Source organism: Danio rerio, chromosome 4 (assembly GCF_049306965.1).
Source record: "Danio rerio strain Tuebingen ecotype United States chromosome 4, GRCz12tu, whole genome shotgun sequence".
Classification (NCBI taxonomy): Eukaryota; Metazoa; Chordata; class Actinopteri; order Cypriniformes; family Danionidae; genus Danio; species Danio rerio.
This window is the reverse complement of record NC_133179.1, coordinates 39,300,068-39,321,306: the sequence shown is the minus strand read 5'-3', so window position 1 is coordinate 39,321,306 and position 21,239 is coordinate 39,300,068. Positions and strand designations below refer to the sequence as shown.

At 37.4% G+C, this 21,239-nt stretch overlaps 1 protein-coding gene across 2 annotated transcripts; it reads right to left on the bottom strand.

Annotated features, from left to right (window-relative positions):
• Nucleotides 1-7,269: 7,269 nt before the first annotated feature.
• Nucleotides 7,270-21,239, bottom strand: LOC137490997 (uncharacterized). 2 transcript variants are annotated; one of them, XM_073947999.1, is made up of 3 exons: nt 21,093-21,239; nt 19,779-19,926; nt 7,270-9,239 (listed from the first exon to the last, which is right to left on the bottom strand). In XM_073947999.1, the coding sequence occupies exons 2-3, from the start codon at nt 19,861-19,863 to the stop codon at nt 8,545-8,547; spliced, it is 780 nt and encodes a 259-aa protein (XP_073804100.1). In that variant the 5' UTR covers nt 19,864-19,926; nt 21,093-21,239; the 3' UTR covers nt 7,270-8,544. The 2 variants fall into 2 exon arrangements, with proteins under 2 accessions (XP_073804100.1, XP_068076130.1); XM_068220029.2 differs by lacking the exon at nt 21,093-21,239 and adding an exon at nt 20,515-20,547.

The window sequence follows — 21,239 nt, the reverse complement described above, 5'->3', positions numbered from 1 at the left end:
AATGTACAGGTGCCCCGGTTGCTTTTTGTTAAGAGTAACGAGTGTTTACGCAGCTGGATGTTTAGCAGTCGGTTTCTTAACAAAACTCAAATCCTTAAGAACGCTGCTCGTTCAAGAGGGCTTTGGACGATGGCTTTATAAAGCATAGTGTGGTAATGCCTAACCAATGCGCTACTTGCACGCAGGCTCGTGACGTAGTTCCGCCTTGAAGTAATAGGGCCCGCGTAGTTCCGGTTTGTCGGCCATTGTTGCGAAGTTGGGAGAAAATGTTTAAAAAAAAGTGTTTATAGATTTAGGAGACAGCAGAAGGTATAAAACGTACACTGCTGCGTTCCGCTGTGTACATCTTCTGCGAAATTCAACAGAAGTATAAGTTTTCACAGTTTTCCTTCAAACGTGGACCTTAGAAAACAGTGGCTTGTGAACATACGCCGAGATGATTTTTGTCCAACCGGCAATTCCAAGGTTTGCAGTAGTCATTTTAGCAGGGATCAGATTATTAAACCGCAAACACCAGAGGCACGAAAAAAGTTAGTTACTGGCGCTGTGCCAGTGTTTTTTGCCTGGAATAACTATGCAGTTAAAGCATCGCGGTCCAGTGTGTGGAGAGGAGAGAGAGGCCGGCTGAAGTGGTATCCGTCGAACACACACCCATGGATGTTACTATGGATCATGATTACTGTACCATTCCCGAGCCTTCATCATTAGACCTGGCATATGCTAAAATAGAAGAACTTTCCAATGAAGTGGATGAGCTGAAAAAACAGCTACAAGAACTACACATTCAGCGTGATTTTGGATTGGAACGGTTTGCTGGCTCAGATGAGGACATCCGATTTTATACAAGGTAGAATCTTAGGATTAGATATGATTACATATACTAATTTTTAAATACCCGTGCCTGCATTACTAGCACGGAAACGTAAACAATTTGTAAATGTATTCAGTAACACTTCTGCTTATAGGTTCCCCAGCTACCGTCACCTGACGTCTTTCTGGTGGCTAATCGAGCCATCCATTCACAAAATCATTCGTGTGTCCAGGGCTAAATCTGCTGCTAGAAAGCAGGAAGACATCATGAATTTACTGCCACCATCAGAGGTAGGTTTTATACGCACAGTAAGCATGACTGTACACAAACACATTTATATATATATATATATATATATATATATATATATATATATATATATATATATATATATATATATATATATATATATATATATAATTAAACACACACACACACACACATGCTTAAACACACACTTGCATATAAATATATACATGCATACACATACATACATATACATGTATGTATGTGTGTGTATATATGTATGAGTGCATACATATATACATACACATACATATATACATGCATACACATGTATTTACATGTATGTGTGTGTGTGTGTGTGTGTGTGTGAAATTGATTACTTAATTGAGCTGTTTTAAATAAGGTAGATTAGGAAACGGTGCAAGGCCCAGTGGGTTTGAGGAATGAATCGAAGGCAACCTGTGGTTTTGGGCAAAAGTGGCTACCACCTATTGTTGAGATCATGCCTTTTGGATTTGTCATACAAGAGCCTCTTTATGCATGTGCAAAGTAGCTGAGTAGAAAGCAAGTAAATTGCCAAGTAGTGCCAAATGGACAGGTGCCAGAATTGCTTCTTCTTAAAAGTTACAAGTGTTTACGGAGCGAGCTGTTTAGCAGTCTGTTTTTTAAAAAAACTCAAAACCTTACAGGTTTTTCCAATTGTTTACACACAATTACTTGTACTTCAGACACAATGACTACAACATGTAACCGATGCACCAACCCGCTGAACCAACTCTGCTAAACTTCAAGCACAATTCCTGCTTTACACCCAAATTGCAGGATTAAAACACACTTTTTTTCAAAACACAACACACAATTCTCTGCATTTTGCACAATTTTCATGGAGAAAATATTTTGTTTTCACAAGGAACACTGTCATTCACAATTGTAAAGTCAGTTGTCCTACTTTGCATACTGATTCATCATATAAGTAAACACCTGTCACACAGAATTGCAATTTAGAAATCAGAGCTCATCTGGTTCATAACTGGTTCTCTGCCTACCCATGTTTTTAGTTGTTTATCTCCCCCTCCATATTCTCCATTCCTCAAACCTATTGAGGATTTTTTTTCCTGCCTGGAGATGTAAAGTGTATGACCGAAATCCACACACACGTATACCCCTTCTCCAAGCTCTAGCAGATGATGCTTTTCGTGACTGGATTCGCCATGCAAAGTGACATTTCCCCCGCTGCCTGGCCAGACCAGACCAAAACAGAAAAGAGGATGTAGACCATGTTATCTGCAACTTTGTGTTGGTTGTAATGTACACTGTGTACACTGTATTTATGGGGAAAATACAGTTAAATATATTTGGTGTTTGTCTGTTTTGTATAAAAACAATATTCTGAAATATTTTACAAAGCACTTCTGTAGGCCTACTGTCTGTAGTACAGTCTATTCCAATTGTTTACACACAATTACTTGTACTTCAGACACAATAACTACAACATATAACTGATGCAACAAACCCCATGAACCAACTCTGCTAAACTACAAGCACAATTCCTGCTTTACATTCAAACTGCAGGTTTAAAACACCCTTTTTTTAAAACACTACTGACAATTCTCTTCATTTTGCACAGTATTCATGCAGAAAATCTATTGTTTTCACAAGGAACACACTGTCATTCACAATTCTAAAGTGAGTTGTCCTACTTTGCATACTTACTCATCACATGAGTAAACACCTGTTACACAGAATTGCAATTTAGAAATGAGAGCTCATCTGGTTCATAACTGGTTCTCTGCCAACTCATTTTTTTTTAGTTGTTCATCTCCCTCTCCATATTCTCCATTCCTCAAACCTATTGAGGATTTTTTTTTCTCCCTAGAGATGTAAAGTGTATGACCAAAATCCACACACACGTATACCCCTTCTCCAAGCTATAGCAGTTGATGCTTTTCGAGACTGGATTTGCCATGCAAGGTAACAAGTCAGAAATCCTCATTTAACAATTGAGTCAGAATATACCTTAAAAAGCTGAAGCATTGAAGCAGGGCTTTTGCTTCATTTGGACTCTGGACTTCTGCAAGGGTTCATCCAGGATTTGAACCCGGGAGCTCTCGCACCTTAAGCGAGAATCATATCCCTAGACCAACAAGCCAGTGCAAGATAGCCACCGTACAAAACTATCTGCTGACAAACCAGCATTTTCAGAAAAAGGCCTCTGTGTAAGCCACAACGCCTTTACAAAACAGCGGACAACTGTAAGGGCTCAACCAAAATTTGAACCTGGGATTTCTCACGGCATGATTGAGAATCATACTCCTAGACCAGCAAGCCACTATGCAAGGAATGATTTATGAGGTGACACTATCTGGGGTCCGTTCTTCGTACCTCGCTTAAATGATCTAAGATGATTTGGCAGATCCTGGATCTTTTCATCTCGTTATCTGATCTCTCGCTAATTTGGTTCTTCAAACAAGTTTGTGAATCAGATTAGAATGTCTGGATGAACTGATCTGAGATCGCTGCATGTGTTGTGAAGGACAGATCTATCGATCCTCGAAATCATGATCAGCAATGCCATGATTGGCTGATGGCACATCAGCGTATTGACATCATCTGATTAATATTCAATTATCCATGTGAGCAAAATTACATCAAACTAGCAGTAAACGGTTTGTTAAATTTGAAACGCAATAACCTTCCACATTTGTTGTGAGCTGCAGGCTTTACACTTTTATGTGTCAAGAGTATTCATCATGTATTTTAATGCATATCAGTGTATTTAGTTCTACATTTAGAGAAGATTTTCTTTATTATAGTAGCCGGTTTTTTAATCGGTGTAAAGAAAAACTGGTTGTTTACAAAAGCATTTTAATATTGATAAGGCATCTGCAACTTTTGTGAAGCATCAAATCACTGGCATATTAACTATCAAAACATGTTTATGACTGCATAAATGTATTATTGCTTTTAAAAAAAAAGTCACATATTGTGCATTTCTATTATACACAAGTTGTACTAAAGTAATTTAAAAAGTTTATGTCAATACATTTTCTCTTTGCACCACCAGGTGGCAGTCTTTGTACTTTTATTTCGAGGGTGTAGATTGCATAAGTTTTATTAATATGTATAACTTCATTTATTGTATTAGTAACTATATATATATATATATATATATATATATATATATATATATATATATATATATATATATATACATAGTTAAAAATATTTACCATTTTCCCAAGTATATATAACTACTACTGTAAGAAAATATTAGAATTCGGTAATTACTTTCTGTATTATCTTTGCTTGAACTGAGCTAATCTAATCCTGTTTATATGAATTTAACCTGCTTCCGATCAGGTTTGACCTAGCAGAACTGTTGCTATGACAACAACTCTCAGATCAACTTTGAAGAACGAAACGATCCTGGATCGTGTTAAATCGTTAATATCTAAATACAGCTAACTGAGTAATCCACATACAAAGAACGGACCCCTGCTGACAAACTGGAAAGTCGAAAGACGTTTTTATGAAAGACATAATGCCCTGTAAAACGCAGGACACCTGCAAGGGCTTGTCTGGGATTTAAAACCCCGGACCTCTCGCACACGAAATGAGAATCATACCCGGGGGTGTCCAAACTCAGTCCTGGAGGGCCGGTGTCCTGCATAGTTTAGCTTCAACTTCCTTCAACACACTTCAACTCCATGGAGCTTTCTAGTATATTTAGAAGAGCTTGATTAGCTGGTTTAGGTGTGTTTAATTGGTGTTGAAACTAAAATATGCCGGACACCGGCCCTCGAGGACCGAGTTTGGACACCCCTGCCCTAGTCCAACGAGCCACTAAAGTGTTCACATTTTACATGGCGTCAGAAGTATCAGATAGTCAGAAATTTTTCTCTAACAAATCAAGGGCACCCTAAGCGAGAATCATACCCCTAGACCAACAAGCCACTGCAAAACAGCAACTTTATATGGCGACACTATCTGCCGACAAACTGGCATTCTCAGAAAAAGGCCTCTGTGTAAGCCACAACGCCCTTACAAAACAGCAGACAACTGTAAGGGCTCAACCGAAATTTGAACCTGGGATTTGTCATGGCATGAACGAGAATTATACTCCAAGACCAGCAAGCCACTTTGCAAGAATTTTTTTATGTGGTGACACTATCTGCTGACAAACTGGAAATCTTTGAAACACCTTTTTATAAAAGCCATAATTTTGAACCCAGGACCTCTCGCACCAAAAGCGTGAATCATACCCCTAGAAAAACAAGCCACTAAAATCTGAAGTTTTCACATGGCATCAGAAGCAGCAGATAGTCAGAAATCAAGTGCAGAGAATTTGTAAGATGGAGGAAGAGAGTCTGAAACAATGGTGGATAGTCTATTGGGTGAGAGAGAGCGTAGGTTTCTGCGAAAGGCAACTTGTTTTGGAGTGTGTGGTGGCTCAGGAGTCCTGTGGATGTTAAGAGACAAAAGGAAATATTCTGATGTGTGTAGTGGAGTTACTAGTGTTTGATCAGTGAAGCAATGTCGAGTGTAAATAAGATCAGTAGCAGAAGTTGGTGCTCTTTTGAGGTCAAAAGAGGCAAGCAGAGTCTGGAAGTCAGTAGCTTGAGGTTTTTCAATGTGGATGTTGAAGTCACCTAGCACCAACAAGGGAGTGTCATAAACAGAAAAAGATGAGAGAAGAACATCCAGTTCATCTAAGAAGTGACCTAATGTACCTGGTGGGCGGTAGATGACAACCACATTTATGTAGAAGGAGTGGATAATGGTGGCTGCATGGAATTCAAAGGAGCTGATCTTTGCCAGTGACTATCTCTGAGTAAATTTCCATTCTTTGGAAATCAGTAGTCCAGTTCCACCCCCTCTCCCTGTCTGACGAGGAGTGTGGGAGAAAGAGAAATTAGCAGAAAGAGTAGCATGTGAAGCAGTGTCCTCCGGTCTCAACCAGGTCTCAGTTAGAGCCATGAGATTATAGTCAGAATGTGTAGCTATGGAGGTAATAAAATCTGCCTTGTGAACAGCAGATTGACAATTTCAGAGGCCCACGGAGAGAGAGAGTTGTGAAATAGCAGATACATGTATTAAACGAAGGTTGTGATAATTATGCCTGCAGCCTTCCTCCCGTGCTTTGCGAGTGTTAGTAACAACAGGAATTAGTTAACACATAATAAAAGTGCAATGAAAACAATAATAAGTGCAAAGATTAAGTAAAATAAATAAATAAAGAACTCAGGTGCTTTGTCGGTGTCTTTGCTCGGTGGAGTCACACAGGTAGAGTCAATGGTCTTTACACTCGTCGGTTTTCACACGCAGTGAGACTAGCTGCTTATATACACCCCTGAGCGCTTGCTGATAGAATTCAGCTTGACATGCCTCAAGAGTTCCCACAATACAACAACAGAAACTGAGGCGAGGGGTGCAAAACCGACCGTGATCCACACACAAGCTCTTACAGTAACCAAGGAAACTTTGAGTAATCTTTCTAGCACTACACACAAACAACTGAAATCAAGTCTAAATGTACTTACACGCTGCTGGTCTCATTGCCAAAGTGCTTCTCCTTATATGGTTGAACAAGCCATCCTACTTCCCTTACTTACATTGTCTATCCATCCATCTATTTATTCATTTTGTTTATTAAATGTGTTATTTTTGAGGCTGACCTAAAAAAATTATAATAATTTTACTGCCAGAATTTTAGGTGCAGGCTAGGACTGTCTCTGCCATTGGCAGATAACGTTGTTTTTTTGGCTTCATAGGACATAGACTTTCAGCATGCAGTGGGACGGTTTGCTGCTGAGTGTGACATGGCAGGGAAATAAACAGCACCTCTGAGTCAGAAACCATGGTGCTTGGCTGGTAAAAAGGTTGCCATCTCCAGTTTGGAGAGTCTTTACCCCAAATGGAGTACAAGTATCTGCGTTTTTTTTTTTTTTTCTTCATGAAAAATGGAATGTGAGATTAAAAAATGGATCAGTGCAGCAGTTGCAGTAATGCATTTGATGTGATTGTCTGTTGTGGTAAAGTAGTTGAGATGAAAGGCAATGTTCTTAATTTACCACTCAATCTAGGTTCCTACTCACATCTATGGTTATGACTGAAAGGACAAGATCTTGGTAACAACCGGAAACATTTTGCAAAATGTTATGACCCGCTTGTTTGAGTTGCACTATAAAAGTGAGATGAGACAACAAAATAGCCTGAATGCAAATTATTTATTATAAAATGTAACTCAGAACAATCAATCAAAGCAACCAACAAATGTCTAGGCATAATAATGAAGATAAAGAACTTAGGATATAATCACAACAACACTTTAACTACATGATATAAGTAATGCAAAACAAAACCATAAAGTTAAAGAGTCAATGAGATGGCAGGTCTTGACATGAGCACTCCCGAGTAACCACAGCGTCCAGGGGTAGCTAGCACAACAACTTTTATATACCCATTGATGAGTAATGCAGGCATCTAATCAGGATTTACCACATATTCCAATCTGGAGTCTTGGGATCATCACAGTGTATTAATATTGAAAAAAAATAAAAACTTGTTGCTCTGCCAAAATCATCAAATATTCATCAAGTTTGTATTCTACTCAAAACAGTAAATGTAGTAAACTAGAAAGAATTTTGAATCTAAAAGTAAAGAAACTTTACTAATAAATACATTATTTGTTTCTCATTCAGGGAGTCAGACAAAGAACATCATCGAAAACAACACTAGCTACATGAATACACTAAAGAGTAGAGTACAGATATATCCACACCTGTACAATCGCTTGCAAAAAGATTTTAAGCAGCAGAGATGCTGTTTGCCAGATGTTTATGAAACTGTTCTTCTCTCAGTTGCCATCATTGTTTACAGTAAACGCAAGGAGCGCAACACATTTCTACAAAATTTTCACAGAGGCACAACAAACACACAGACGCAGGGGAGAAAGACAGTGACTGTTTACATGGACATCAGTAACTGACTGTTTAATGACAGTGGAATGTTTGATATCGCACATTGTATAAGAGAAAAAAAACTGCATTTCTCGATAACTGAGATGCACTCGGTATGTCAGAAAGCCATGTGCGCGTGTAGACTATCCTGTCAAAAAACGCGTTTACATGTTTACACTCAAGAGAGCAGCATTTACAGCAGATCCTTCAGTCCATAATATTGTATTGATATTAACGTACTGACTTTAAACAATTCCTCTTCTCCCACTTGTTTTGGCAACCCAACTAGTCGTCTCTCTGCCGTCTGAACACTCTATCAGGTAAAACAGTCTTTAAAGCTATCATACATATTAATGAAGTTGCCCCAAATACACAATAGAGCGCACTGATTGGTTTGAAAAAAGTCTCATGAATAAATGCAGTACACTCAGAGACAACATGAAATACTCCCAGGTACAGACAGACAGTCTACATGCTGGAATACACGCAAGGAAGTGTATGGGTAGAAAAGTCCAGTATGACTGCGGCTTAAGTGCATGTGAATGGTTTCTTTCCAGTGTGGATCCTCATGTGTTGATTAAGGTGTGATGAGCGGCTGAAACTCTTCCCACACTGAGTGCATGTGAATGGTTTCTCTCCAGTGTGGATCCTCATGTGGTGATTAAGGTGTGATGATTGGCTGAAACTCTTCCCACACTGAGTGCATGTGAATGGTTTTTCTCCAGTGTGGATCCTCATGTGTTTATAAAGGGATGATGAGCAGCTGAAACTCTTCCCACACTGAGTGCATGTGAATGGTTTCTCTCCAGTGTGGACCCTCATGTGGTAATTAAAGTGTGATGAGCTGCTGAAACTCTTCCAACACTGAGTGCATGTGAATGGTTTCTCTCCAGAGTGGATCCTCATGTGTAGATTACGGGACCACGATAAGCTGAAACTCTTCCCACACTGGGTGCATGTGAATGGTTTCTCTCCAGAGTGGATCCTCATGTGTAGATTACAGGACCACGATAAGCTGAAACTCTTTCCACACTGGGTGCATGTGAATGGCTTCTCTCCATTGTGGATTCTCATGTGAATCTTAAGAATGTCTTTTCTTCCAAAACTCTTTCCACACTGAGTGCAGGTGAAACGATTCTTGTCATCAGTCTGTAAAAAAGTTTTTTCCTCAATTTTGACATGATGTTCCTCCTGTTTACTCCCCTCGTTCTCTTCAATTATTTCTAAAATAGTAAAAAAAAATAAAACATTAGTTTTCATTAAGTCTTAAAGGGCACCTAGGTTACCCCTTTTTTCAGATTTAATATAAGTCTTTTGCGTCTCTAGAATTTGTATATAAAGTTTCAGATCAAAATACCCATCAGATTTTCCATTATACCTTTTACAAGATGGTGTTTTATACTGATTTCCAGCGGGGGGTGGTTTTGTCGTACTGTGCCTTTAAGCCAAGTTCTGCCCCCCCACTGTTTCTACATGACTCCTCCCTCAGCTGTGTCAGACAACAGACAGACTTAAAGGAAGAAGGTCTCGCGTAGCGTTTGTGAGAAACTACAGTAAGAACTAACCTTTACTAATCAGTATTGTGAAGTTGCCTTGATGAGTCACACACAATATCGTTACAAAGTTAACGCGCGCGCGCACACACACACACAGATACACACGCAGACAGGCAGGCAGACAGACAGAGCGCACTTAGCTTAGTTAAGGCTAACCTCAAGTGTGGATATCTGTTATGCTAATGTACAAAATAAACCTGATTTAACTTCCACAAACCGGGATTGAAGCGTCTTCTTTTATAATTGTTCTGACACGCGGCTGTGCTGATGAAGTAAAGCTGAAGTAAAATGCTGTAATTAATTACACACATACTCTGTTTTAAAACACTTTAAACATGTTAAACTTACTCTTAATCACATTTGATGACGATTGCTGATCCTAGCGAACAGAACAGACCTTTTATTCCCGGTTGCTTTGCGTATGTCTGCCTGGTCTTGTTGACATAAACACGTGACTACCGGAACATGTTAATGCGCGCAGCTGTCAATCAATTCGGTGGGCGGGGGGAATCGCACACCTACGTAATGGTGCAATCGATTTGAAAACAGCTCCAATTGGCCGACCCTTTTTTTGTAGTTAAATAGAAAAAAAAGGACTGGGTGTGTTCATATCACCCCAGTATGACGGTCGATACACTATACCAACACACAGATCTGTCCAAACAGCTTGAAAAGTAGATTTTTTACCATAGGTGCCCTTTAAGTCATCCTTATTTATCTAGTGCTTTTACAATGTAAATTGTGTCAAAGCCACTTAACATAGAAGTTAAAGTAAATTTAAACTGTGTCAATCCAGTTTTCAGAGTTTCTTAAATAATTGATCATAAAAGTCATTTTGGTCATATTGATCAGACACAGATTTGAAAGCTGTAAATGGCCTATTTTTATTCCTATATATTCACAATTACAACAAAATGTTTTTCTAAAATGTGTAAAGCAGACAGGGAATACTTGTATATTCTATGCCTGACTGGTAAACACACCAGAAAAAAAGGTTATTGGGTAATAGCTGAACAAACAGCTGAATTTTTGCCTTGCAGACATGAGACATGCCTGTCAGCATCTGCATAAAGCAGGGGTTCTCAAACTTTTGCAAGCTGGGCCCCCCCAAAGCCGGTTTATTGCAGCTAGGGCCCCAGTGACTCAGAGAGGGTACAAGGACCTTAAATTTTTGAGGCTTGCTTAGCTTCTCGAAGAGAAATCAAACAAATGAGCGCTTTCTAAAGTCTATGAGCACAGCACACACAAATAAACTAAATTGACATACTGCAGTTATATTTCGAAATGTGGTTTTTTTTATATTTATAACATTTGAATACAGTTCAGCAACATACATCACACAACCTGACGACAAAGGGAGCTGACAATTGACCATCACTAAATTTACCATCACCTCAAGATTGAAAATTTTACACTGATTTCATACAGGGTTCATACAGACACAGCCTAATGAAAATCAAAGACTTTTAGGCACTTTTTCCAGCATCTACTTTTATTTTCGAAACTGACATGCAATGTATTGACCACCTGAAATGTATTCTCAGCAACCCATAAAAACATTGCATAGGAACTATTAGCAAATTATTGTTATAATTAAATAAATGAGGTAGCCTTCCCAGTATAAAATAACAGTAGCAGACCTAACTTTATAGCTACAGCTCGGCAGAGTCAGCACAGGTATAAAAACAGGTGGTTTTATTCCTGATGAGAATATTTATTGTTGTCAGACTTCACTCTCACATAAATACACCTAAATAAATCAATCAAAACTCATAGCTAATCAGGATAGCCTGTGCGTGTAGGGGGAGAGTCAGAGGAGGGGAAGGTCCGTAAAAATTAGCATAAAAAAGGGAGTGTCAGTTTTGGGCACGTGCTGATTTTCACAGAGGCAAAACAAACACACAGACGCAGAGGAGAAAGTCAGTGACTGTGTTTACATGGACATCAGTAATCAAATTATTTGCCAAATTATTAAATGGTAGATTTTAATTGCAGTTTGGCTCTTTCATTCAGGAATTTCATTCGTGCCCGGTGACAAACGAGATATTTGATTCGAGGAATCGCTGGAAGCGTGTATCTTTCATGCAATGTTTGTTGCAAAAAAAAAAAATCCTTCACATTTCTCTGTAACTTAGATGCACTTGGTAGGTAGTGTCAGAAAGCCATGTATGTTATTCCTGTCACAAAATGTGGGTGTAAGTTTAATTGTGGTGCTATCATGTTTACACTCGGAGAGCAGCATCATTTATCGTACGGTAAACTTTATTAACTTAGAAACCATTTGACTAAGGTCTGTCTTTAAACACTGAAAGAGTACTGCTGACGAACTAACATTGCCTCTGAATAAACAAACAAAAACCACTGGTCGCTCACTTAACACATACTGGAGCTCTGTCTTTTATTAAAGGAGACGAGCAGCAAATCTGGATTTCACCATTTTCAGATGAGAAAAGCTCTCGGGTAAAAAATGTTCCTTAGACACACGTTTCTGTCACGCGTCGCGTGCAGCATAATCCACACGTGAGTCCAGCTACGCTATCATAGAGGGAAAATAAAAACAAAACCTTCACTGCAGCAAAGTATAAAACGCAACACTGACGACCCGAATCTCCAAATATTTCTTGTTCTCCCACTTGGCAACACAACGTGGCGTCTCTCTGCCGTCTGAACACTGTACAGGTACAAACAGTCTTCGAAGATATCATGCACATTAATTAGGTTGCACCGCATACACAATAGAGCGCGTTGATTGGTTTCAACCAAGTCTTACTCATGAATGAATGCAGCACACTCAGAGACGTCATAAGGTACTTCCAGGTAGATGTTCAGTCTGCACGCTGGAATACATGCTAAGATCTCATGGCCGTGACGGAGCTTAAAAATTCATTTTAAACCGGAAGTACGAATTTGCTCAAAATAACGCAAAAACAACCAATTTTCACTTTTTAGTGAAATATGTGTGTCCTAATAGTGTTTTTAGCAGTGTGGGACACATATACGACTGTCAACAACTCAAAAAATGTGTTTTGTTGTTTCGTGACCCTTTAATGTCAGAAGTAGAGTATGGTGGTATTGTTATTTTGGACCATTGTCCAGTCTCAATAAAACTATGTTTTCCAGGCAATGTAATCCCCCAATGTACATGGCGGTTTAACTCAAGACGATTGGCAGATGACGATTTTGTAAAATTTATTGATGCTCAAATAGATTTCTACTTTGAGACAAACGAATCCCCAGAGATAAGTTAAAGCATCCTATTGGATACTCTGAAAGCATATATAAGAGGACAGATTATTTCAGATCAACGTAGTGCAAATAAAACAATGTCAAAACGGCTTACAGAGATTATGAATAAAATACAATGGATCAGCTACACTCAACATCACCTTCTGAATAGCTCCATAAAAAAAAGACTTCTTCTGCAAGTGGAATATGACTCCTTGACAAGTGAAAAGGCGTTATGAACGAGCTGGCAGGTTATTGTGTTACCAACTGAAATGATCCTCAGCAGTTGGTTTTATATTTGCAGATCTGAGGTAAACAAAATTGAAAGTAATGAGGGTTTTTTCTTTAATTATTTGGAATTACCATCTGTGATTCAGATCAGTTGGCATCAGAAGGAAAATAACACCTTCTGAAATTGAAAATGCAATCCAAAAAATGAACACCAGAAAATTGAAAACTCAATCTGGCCCTGGTGGCTTCCCAGCTGAGTTTTATAAGAAGTTTACTGTCACGCTTACACCCCTGTTGTGCAAGGTATTTGCTGAAGCTCTTGTCTCAGAATCACTCATCCTCTTTATGACATCGGCTGCTATAACAGTACTTCTTAAAAGGTAAAATGATTTATTTAAATGTGAATCTTATCGTCCGATCAACTTAATCTGCTGTGATTATAAGATCCCGGGGTGTTTCTAGAAAACCTAGTAAGAGCTTGTTTGTCAAGCCAAGGTGTGTCTGATTGGCGTCGGAACTAAACTTTGCAGGACACCGGACCTCCATGACTGAGTTTGGACATGCCTGCTCTAGGGGAACGAGACAGGGCTACCCTCTGCTTTTTGACATTGCCCTTTAACCTCTTGCAATCGTAAAGAACTCAGATAGCTTGCAAAGAGTTTTCAGAGAGGGACAAGAACATAAGTTCCTGCTATATGCTGATGATCTTCTTTTTATGTCAAATCCAGATACATGTATTTCAAAAGCTCTTACAATAATTTCAGAACTGGCAAATGTTTCTGGATACATAGTCAATCTAGCCAAGTGTCTCCTTTTTCCTATCAATGATAGAGCACAGCAAATGTCCTTCCAATCCTTTCCATTTTCAGCAAGTCCTGATAAATTTGTATATCTGGGTGTGAGTGTGACACGCAAATATAAGGATTTGTTCAATAATAATTTTAAAACAACCTTAGACAAAGCCAAACGAGGCATGGCATGGTGGTCAATCCTCACTTTATCTTTGGATGGGAAAATCAATTCCATTAAAGTGGCAATACTACCAAAATTTCTGTTTCTATTTTTAGACTGCCTGTTTTTTATTGTCAAGTCATTTTTTAAGAAGTTGATTTACATATTTTCTGGACTATAAGATTAAATTTTTTCCCTAGGTTTTGACCATGAGGCTTATATAAAGAAGCAGCTATTCTGTGGATTTTTCTTCCACCGCTAGGGACGCTCTGATCGGAATTACTGGTAGAATAAAAAATAAGATAGACGAAAAATCAATGCAAAGAAAAATAGACTGCGCTACTTTTTCTTTAGCAGATAGAACACACATGACAAATTACTAACTGAAAATTATATTCAAATCCTTGCCCCTTCATCATGGAAACCACACAAAGAAGTTCATATGATGCAAGTTAAGTTGAAGGCCATCGGGCTTGCTACCCAGGAAGGAAACTGCGCTGCTGCACGCAAGCTTAGCGTCAACGAATCTATGGTGAGGCGTTGGAGGCGGCAGCGGGAAGAGCTCATGCAATGCCAAAAGTCAAGAAAAGCTTTCAGAAGACATAAAAGCAGTTGGCCTGAACTTGAAAATGTCCTGGAAGACTTGGTGAACACACAGAGAGCATATGGCCGAGGTGTGTTCACTGTACAGATCAGACTGAAAGCCAAAACAATCGGCTTCAAAATGAACATTGAAGGTTTCAAAGCAGGGCCGTCATGGTGTTTCAGATTTATGAGACGTAAAAACCTGTCCAATAGAGCACGGACCACTCTGTTAGCAACTCCCTCCTGACTATCAGGAAAAAGTTGAAAACTTCCATAAATTCGTTGAAACAAAGATACAAGAGAACTTCCGGACCAGACAACATCAATAATATGGATGAAGTACCTTTGATGTTTGATCTGCCTCTGACCAGGACTGTTACCAAGACAGGTGCATCATCCGTGTTGTTGAAAACAACTGGCCATGAGAGAACGCACTTTACCTGCGTTCTGACATGCACGGCATCCGGACAAAAAATTCCACCAATGGTGATTTTTAAGCACATAACTACGCCCCAAAGAACAACTCCCGAAAGGTATAGTGGTCAAAGTTAACGTCAAAGGTTGGATGGTGGAAGGCCTAATGAAGGAATGGTTACCGAAGTGCTACGGTAAGCCGATTTTTTCACCAGAAAAAAACGCTGCTTGTTTTGGATAGCATGAGGGTCCACATCACAGATTCTGTGAAAGCAGCGATCAAGAAAACAAACTCCTTTACAGCTGTGATTCCTGGAGGTACAACAACATATTTACAGCCACTTGACATCAGTGTGAATTGGGCATTTAAAAGGTGCACTCCGGGTTGAGTGGAAGACTTGGATGACAAGTGGTAAAAAGTCTTTCACAAAAACTGGCCGCATGCTAAAAACATCCTTTTCTGATGTCTGTCAGTGGATCCAAACAGCGTGGAGTGCTGTCAAAGAATCCACCATTACCATTGGGATCCGAAAGGCTGGACTGCTACGCGAAGAGAGCGGTGCACTTTCAGAGCTAAATTTACTAGAGGATGAAAGCAACACAGAGATCGAGACTGATGGAGACAAATGTGACGAAGCGCTTCTGAGGCTGTTCAACTCCGACACTGAAGAAGATGAATTCATGGGTTTCAGCAAAGATGATTAAAGTGACTTGTGGTTTCAAACACAAGAGAAATAAAGGTGAATAAATACCGTTTTTTTATGTTCTGTTTTTATCAGCAAAGTTGCTGCCGTGTTAAAAGGCAATGTTCAGAAAGAATCTGTTCAGGTACATACATACATGTACAGTTTCAGTACAAAATCGTTCTATACATGCAGTAAATTTAAAATTTTTCAACATAGATATCTGCGGCTTATAGCCCGGTGCGGTTTGTATAACTTTTTTCTTTTTTTTTTTAAATAGCGCGCATGTGGCTTATATACAGGTGCGCTCTATAGTCCAGAAAATATGGTAATTGTATTTTTACATTTCTCTAGGATAAGAAAATTCCTTGCATAAGAAAGGAACTCTTGGAAAAAAGAAGGAAGAGAGTGGATTGCCAATGCCAAATTTCTGCTCCAATTTTGTTAAATCCATTGTTCCCCCCCTCTCTTATAGATTCAGCGTTCCAATGATGGTCTAGGAAGGGAGTTAACTGTGATAAGAACCTGTTAAAAGATGCCATATTTTTCTCATTTCAACAGTTAAGAACAGACATTGAGATTCCACACTCTAATTTTTTAGGTACCTTCAGGTCTTTGGTTTCGTTAAAAAAACTTCTCTCCTTCACTGAACCAACCAAAAGCATGCTGTATAGATGAATTGGTAAACATGAACCCATATCAAAAAGGTGTAATGTCCATGTTATATGAAGTGATCCAAAGAACTGCCTCTACTTCCCTAAATCGTATAAAGCAAAACTGGGAAGACCAACTGGGACTAGAAATATCAGATACAGCCTGGCAATATGCCATAGAACTGGTACACTCATCTTCTGTATGTATTAGACATGGTCTTCTTCAGTTTAAGGTGCTTCATAGGCTTCACCTATCTAGGAGCAAGCTGGCAAAAATGTATTCAGGGTCAGATTCATCTTGCCCCAGATGTGGTTTGGAGCCAGCAGATCAAAGTCATATGTTCTGGGGATGCCCTAGATTACATCATTTTTGACCAATATTTTTAGATAATTTTCATCTAAATGTAATAAAGATATGGATCCTAATCCTTTGATCTCAATTTTTGGTACAGTGGCAGAAGAAATGTACCTGTCAGCTAATCACGTCGAAATCATTGCCTTTTCTTCTTTACTGACCAGACACCTGATTCTTCTCAGGTGGAAAAAGACGAACCTGCCATCCCACAATCATTGGATATTAGAAGTGTTATCACATCTTTAACTCGAGCACCTTAAGTACACCATCCGAGGCTCTACAAAAAAAGTTTTATGAGGTTTGGCAGCCTTTCCTATCCTACACTGAACGCTCAGGGGTTATTATATCCTAAGTGAGAGTTTATCCCTAATTTCCTGATTTGTTTTTACCTATTTTTATTTTTCTCTTTTTCCCTTTTTCTTTATGGGATATGAGTATGTCTGTAGGTATGTACCATGTTAATTTGTTCTTTAATTTGTTTGTTGTGGAAAAATCAAAGACTTTTGAAAAATCAATAAAAATATTTGAATAATAAGAATGTAAGCAGTACTAAATAGTTTTTTGAACAAGTAATAATCCCATTAATCTAGTTATAGTACATGTTCCTGTTGAAGATCTGTGAATTTAAACTATTTATTCATTAAAGAAGGACAAGCCATTCTCATACGTGACTTTGTTCTTTGAGTGACTGAAATGTAGGCAATAGCTATGTTTCCATCCAAAAATGCAAATTAAATTTATTTGCAAAACTGGAATATCACAAAAAATATTCAAATAAATTAGCGTTTCCATCCAATGAATCAAAGAAAACAAAATCGTCACTTCCTGATTAACTAGCATGAAATATCAACAGTAAAAACAGAATTTACTGCAGTAGGAGAAGCTACATGAATCTTTTCTTTATTTAATAAAAGACTTTCACATCAGAGGATAATGCCGACACACAATGAACATGTGGTGGTGTTTGAAGCAATGAGATGTGGAGAACAGACGCTCTTGACTCGCTCCAGACACTCTGGAGGTCATTAATAATATAATAACATTAATACTTAAACAGTTGAGGTGTTTTAGAATGACCAAAACAGCATTTCTCATATTTTTTAAATGTCTGGGTAAACAGACACTTTTTCCTCTTTGAACACAAAACATTTTCTTTTGAGAAACTTTTTAAATAATTTGGAGCAGTAAACATGTATGGCTAAATCATACAAATAAATCCTTGACTTCTGCTGTCTTCTTTGGTTTCAAAAACACAGATTTCTTTACAGTTTGAAACAGATATCTTTGGATATCTTTTCTGCTGGAGATACTGTTGTCCTTAAAACAAAATGTAAAAAAAAAAAAAAACTTACATATACAGATGAACGGTACAGCAGAAAATATTGGCGGTTTTAAAACCTTGACTTTTTTCAAACTGCGTTATACCTTGAAAACAGTTATTGTCCTACACCTCAGCAGCACAACACTGTTTTTAGGATCTAAAAATGTATTCTTTAAAAAAAAAGTCTCAAGCAAAAAGATTCCAATTTCAATGTCTGCTGGTACTTGAAGAATATGGTCAATATTCTGATGAACTTTACACTCAGATGTTTGCATATCATCAGCATGCTGTAATCCATTTCTTAAGCAACAAAAGTCATTTTAGACTAGTTTGTTGGCCAGTTGTAGTCAGTACAATGCTAAACATTATTGTTCCACTATGATTTTATTGTTTTGTCTCACGTCGTCCCACAACAACAAAATATAGTTTAGAATACAATATTTTATAATAATTAATTAATTTAGTGTCCATTTCATTCAGCATATTTCAAATTAGGGGCATCCACATTTTCTGACATACTTTAAATCAGGGTTTCTACAGGTGTCACCAAGTTAAATTTAAGACTTAAGACATTTTTTAAGACCATTATGAATGAAATTTTAGATTAAGGAATTTTTCAAATGCCCCAGATGAAAAAGATTTTTATTTGTCCTATCAAAAAATATAATATAAAATATTTAATAATACAATAATAAATCAATAATAATAATAATAATAATAACAATAAAATATTTTACATATTTCTTAGCAAAAGATCTTAAATATTGTGTAAAAACAAGAGAGCTCTACTTGGATCCACACTTTTTTTTTCCAAAATAAACTTTCTTTAAAATAAAAAACAAATTCACAAATGTTTTACTAACTATACTAAACTATAATAAACTAAATCTATGCACGACAATCTGTCCAGGTCGATGTCCTCAGCAGAAAAAACATAGAGCACGTTTAAACAAATGAAGCACGAAAATAATTAAAGCATTATGATAAATAGAGTTAAAATGACCTTTTTGAATGAAAGGTTAAAGGTTTTATTGAGATGGATTGTTGGTGATTGTATGGGTTTCGGCCAGATTAGGTAGCAAAACATGAAAAAAGGAAAATGAAGACTTGTTTTAAAAAGATTTAAGACCTACAACACAATCTTTCAGTAAATTTAAGACTTTTTAAGGCCGAAACCTTTAGGTTTTTGAATTTAAGTCATTTTAAGACCCTGCGGCTATTAAATAGGAAATAGCCCTGATAATTAGTTATTATAATAATGATGATGTAATTGTAGATACTGTCTGTGAGAACTAGTAACAACTACTACAAACAAGTTTAAACCCATAAAGAAGTTGATGAAAAAAGAGAATTGTGATCAACGTGACATATGCAAATGGAAAGTACTAAGCCAACACCATCACTGTAAAAGCAGATGATCTCTTCTATGGGAATACTGCAGGTCAAATATTGTCAGCTCAGTTAAACTTTTTTAATTTATTGTTTTTATTTGTTTTATATAGTGCCAGTGCTCAAGGACGCTTTACAAACAGTAGGAGAACAAGAAAATCAATAACCTTAAGAAGGTTGAGAAAATGGGAGACTAATAATACATAAAATAATGACAAAAGACACAAGAACAAGTAACAAATGAAACTCATTCCTTTTTTTCAATGAGTGCTTATGTGAATTTAGGAGAACTAGGCAGCACACTCAGGACAGCAAGATGGATTTAATTTAGTAGTATTATTAAAATATATCTGAATGAGGACCAAATGACTTAGTTGGTGTTTGAGAATGAAAACCAACCTGTTTGTTCCTGTAGATCTTCCTGTTTGACTGTGAATGTTTCTTCAATCTTCACATCTTCACTCTCCTCTTTATTAAACGCCATCTTTATAACAGTGTGGAGATCAGTCGCTTCAGCAGGAGTTTTTCTGTGTTTAGACACTTTATCCTGTTTAAAATGAACAACACAATAAAAAAATGTCCTGTTTAAAAAAAAAATAAAACAATGAACAGAAACAAAATAACTTCTCTTCAACACTTGCTTCAACAGTTTCCTTATATGACAGTCATTAACAAACAGAAATCAGGTAAGTCTGAGCAAGAAACAATAGACACAAATGAGCCGATTAAGACTAGTACTCCATTTCTTATATATAGTGATGTATTCTTCGAATAGAATGTCATTATGCTATTTAATGAATTAAACCTTCACTAAAACACTTATTACATATTTTACTGTTGCTGTATTCAAACTTTAACAAATGTTGTTAATTATTGTCTTTGTTTTATTTATTTTATTGTCTGCTTACAGCAACGCTGTAGAACTTATTTTGCACAAGACAAGAATTTCCTCTTGGGAACAAATAAAGTTTATCCTATTTTATTCAAACAATAGACCTTACTGTGAGTAAAATAATACTTCTTTGTATAAACGGTTAAAATAATATTGTCAACAGCAGGTACATCTAGCATTAAACGAACAACCTGAAATTTTAATCAGTCGGTTTACATCTGTGTAAAAGCTTTAAAAACAAACCTTTCTCCAGTTGAATCACAGTGTGGGAGCGGCGCAGCATTATGACATCACACCACCATGCCACAATAAAAGTCTTTTTTTTCCCCCCATTTATTCTTTATCATGACTTATTGATACAGTTCTCCCTCGTTTTCCACTTTATACTTTATCTGCTTTCTGTTTTGTACTTGTAAGACCATCATTTATGTTAATTGAATAAACCCATTTACCCCCACTAGATCTTTGCCTTCAGGTAGGTTGGTAAGAGGTTGCATTTTCTTTAAACGATTGCATTTCTTCATCCATAGCTTTAACCCACATTTACTTGCATTCACTGATGTTACCACCTCTTTGTATGTTTGAATGGGGAAACATCAAATTCTCCAAAATTGCCTGCCAGGTTCCAACCTATATATGTAATAGGTTGAAACTTATTTATAATCAAATAAACAAACAAAACAGTTGTAAAGAAGCTTTTTAAAATGACTGAAGAACTTAATACAACGTTGAACAGTGCATCCACGCATGTTTAGATTTTACAATTTATAATGTTAGCATTCAGATATTATTTGAGTGTAAATTCAGAATGTGCAACTTACCTTTTCAGTCTTCAATGAAGAAGTGGGATGAGAAAAGGCATCAGTGGGTTTTTCTTTGTATGTTGTTGTTAGTAATAATCCCAATGTAGGAATCTACAATCGTAGTTTGTCCTCCAAAGTTGTTTTCTTATAGCAAAATAAGCCAAT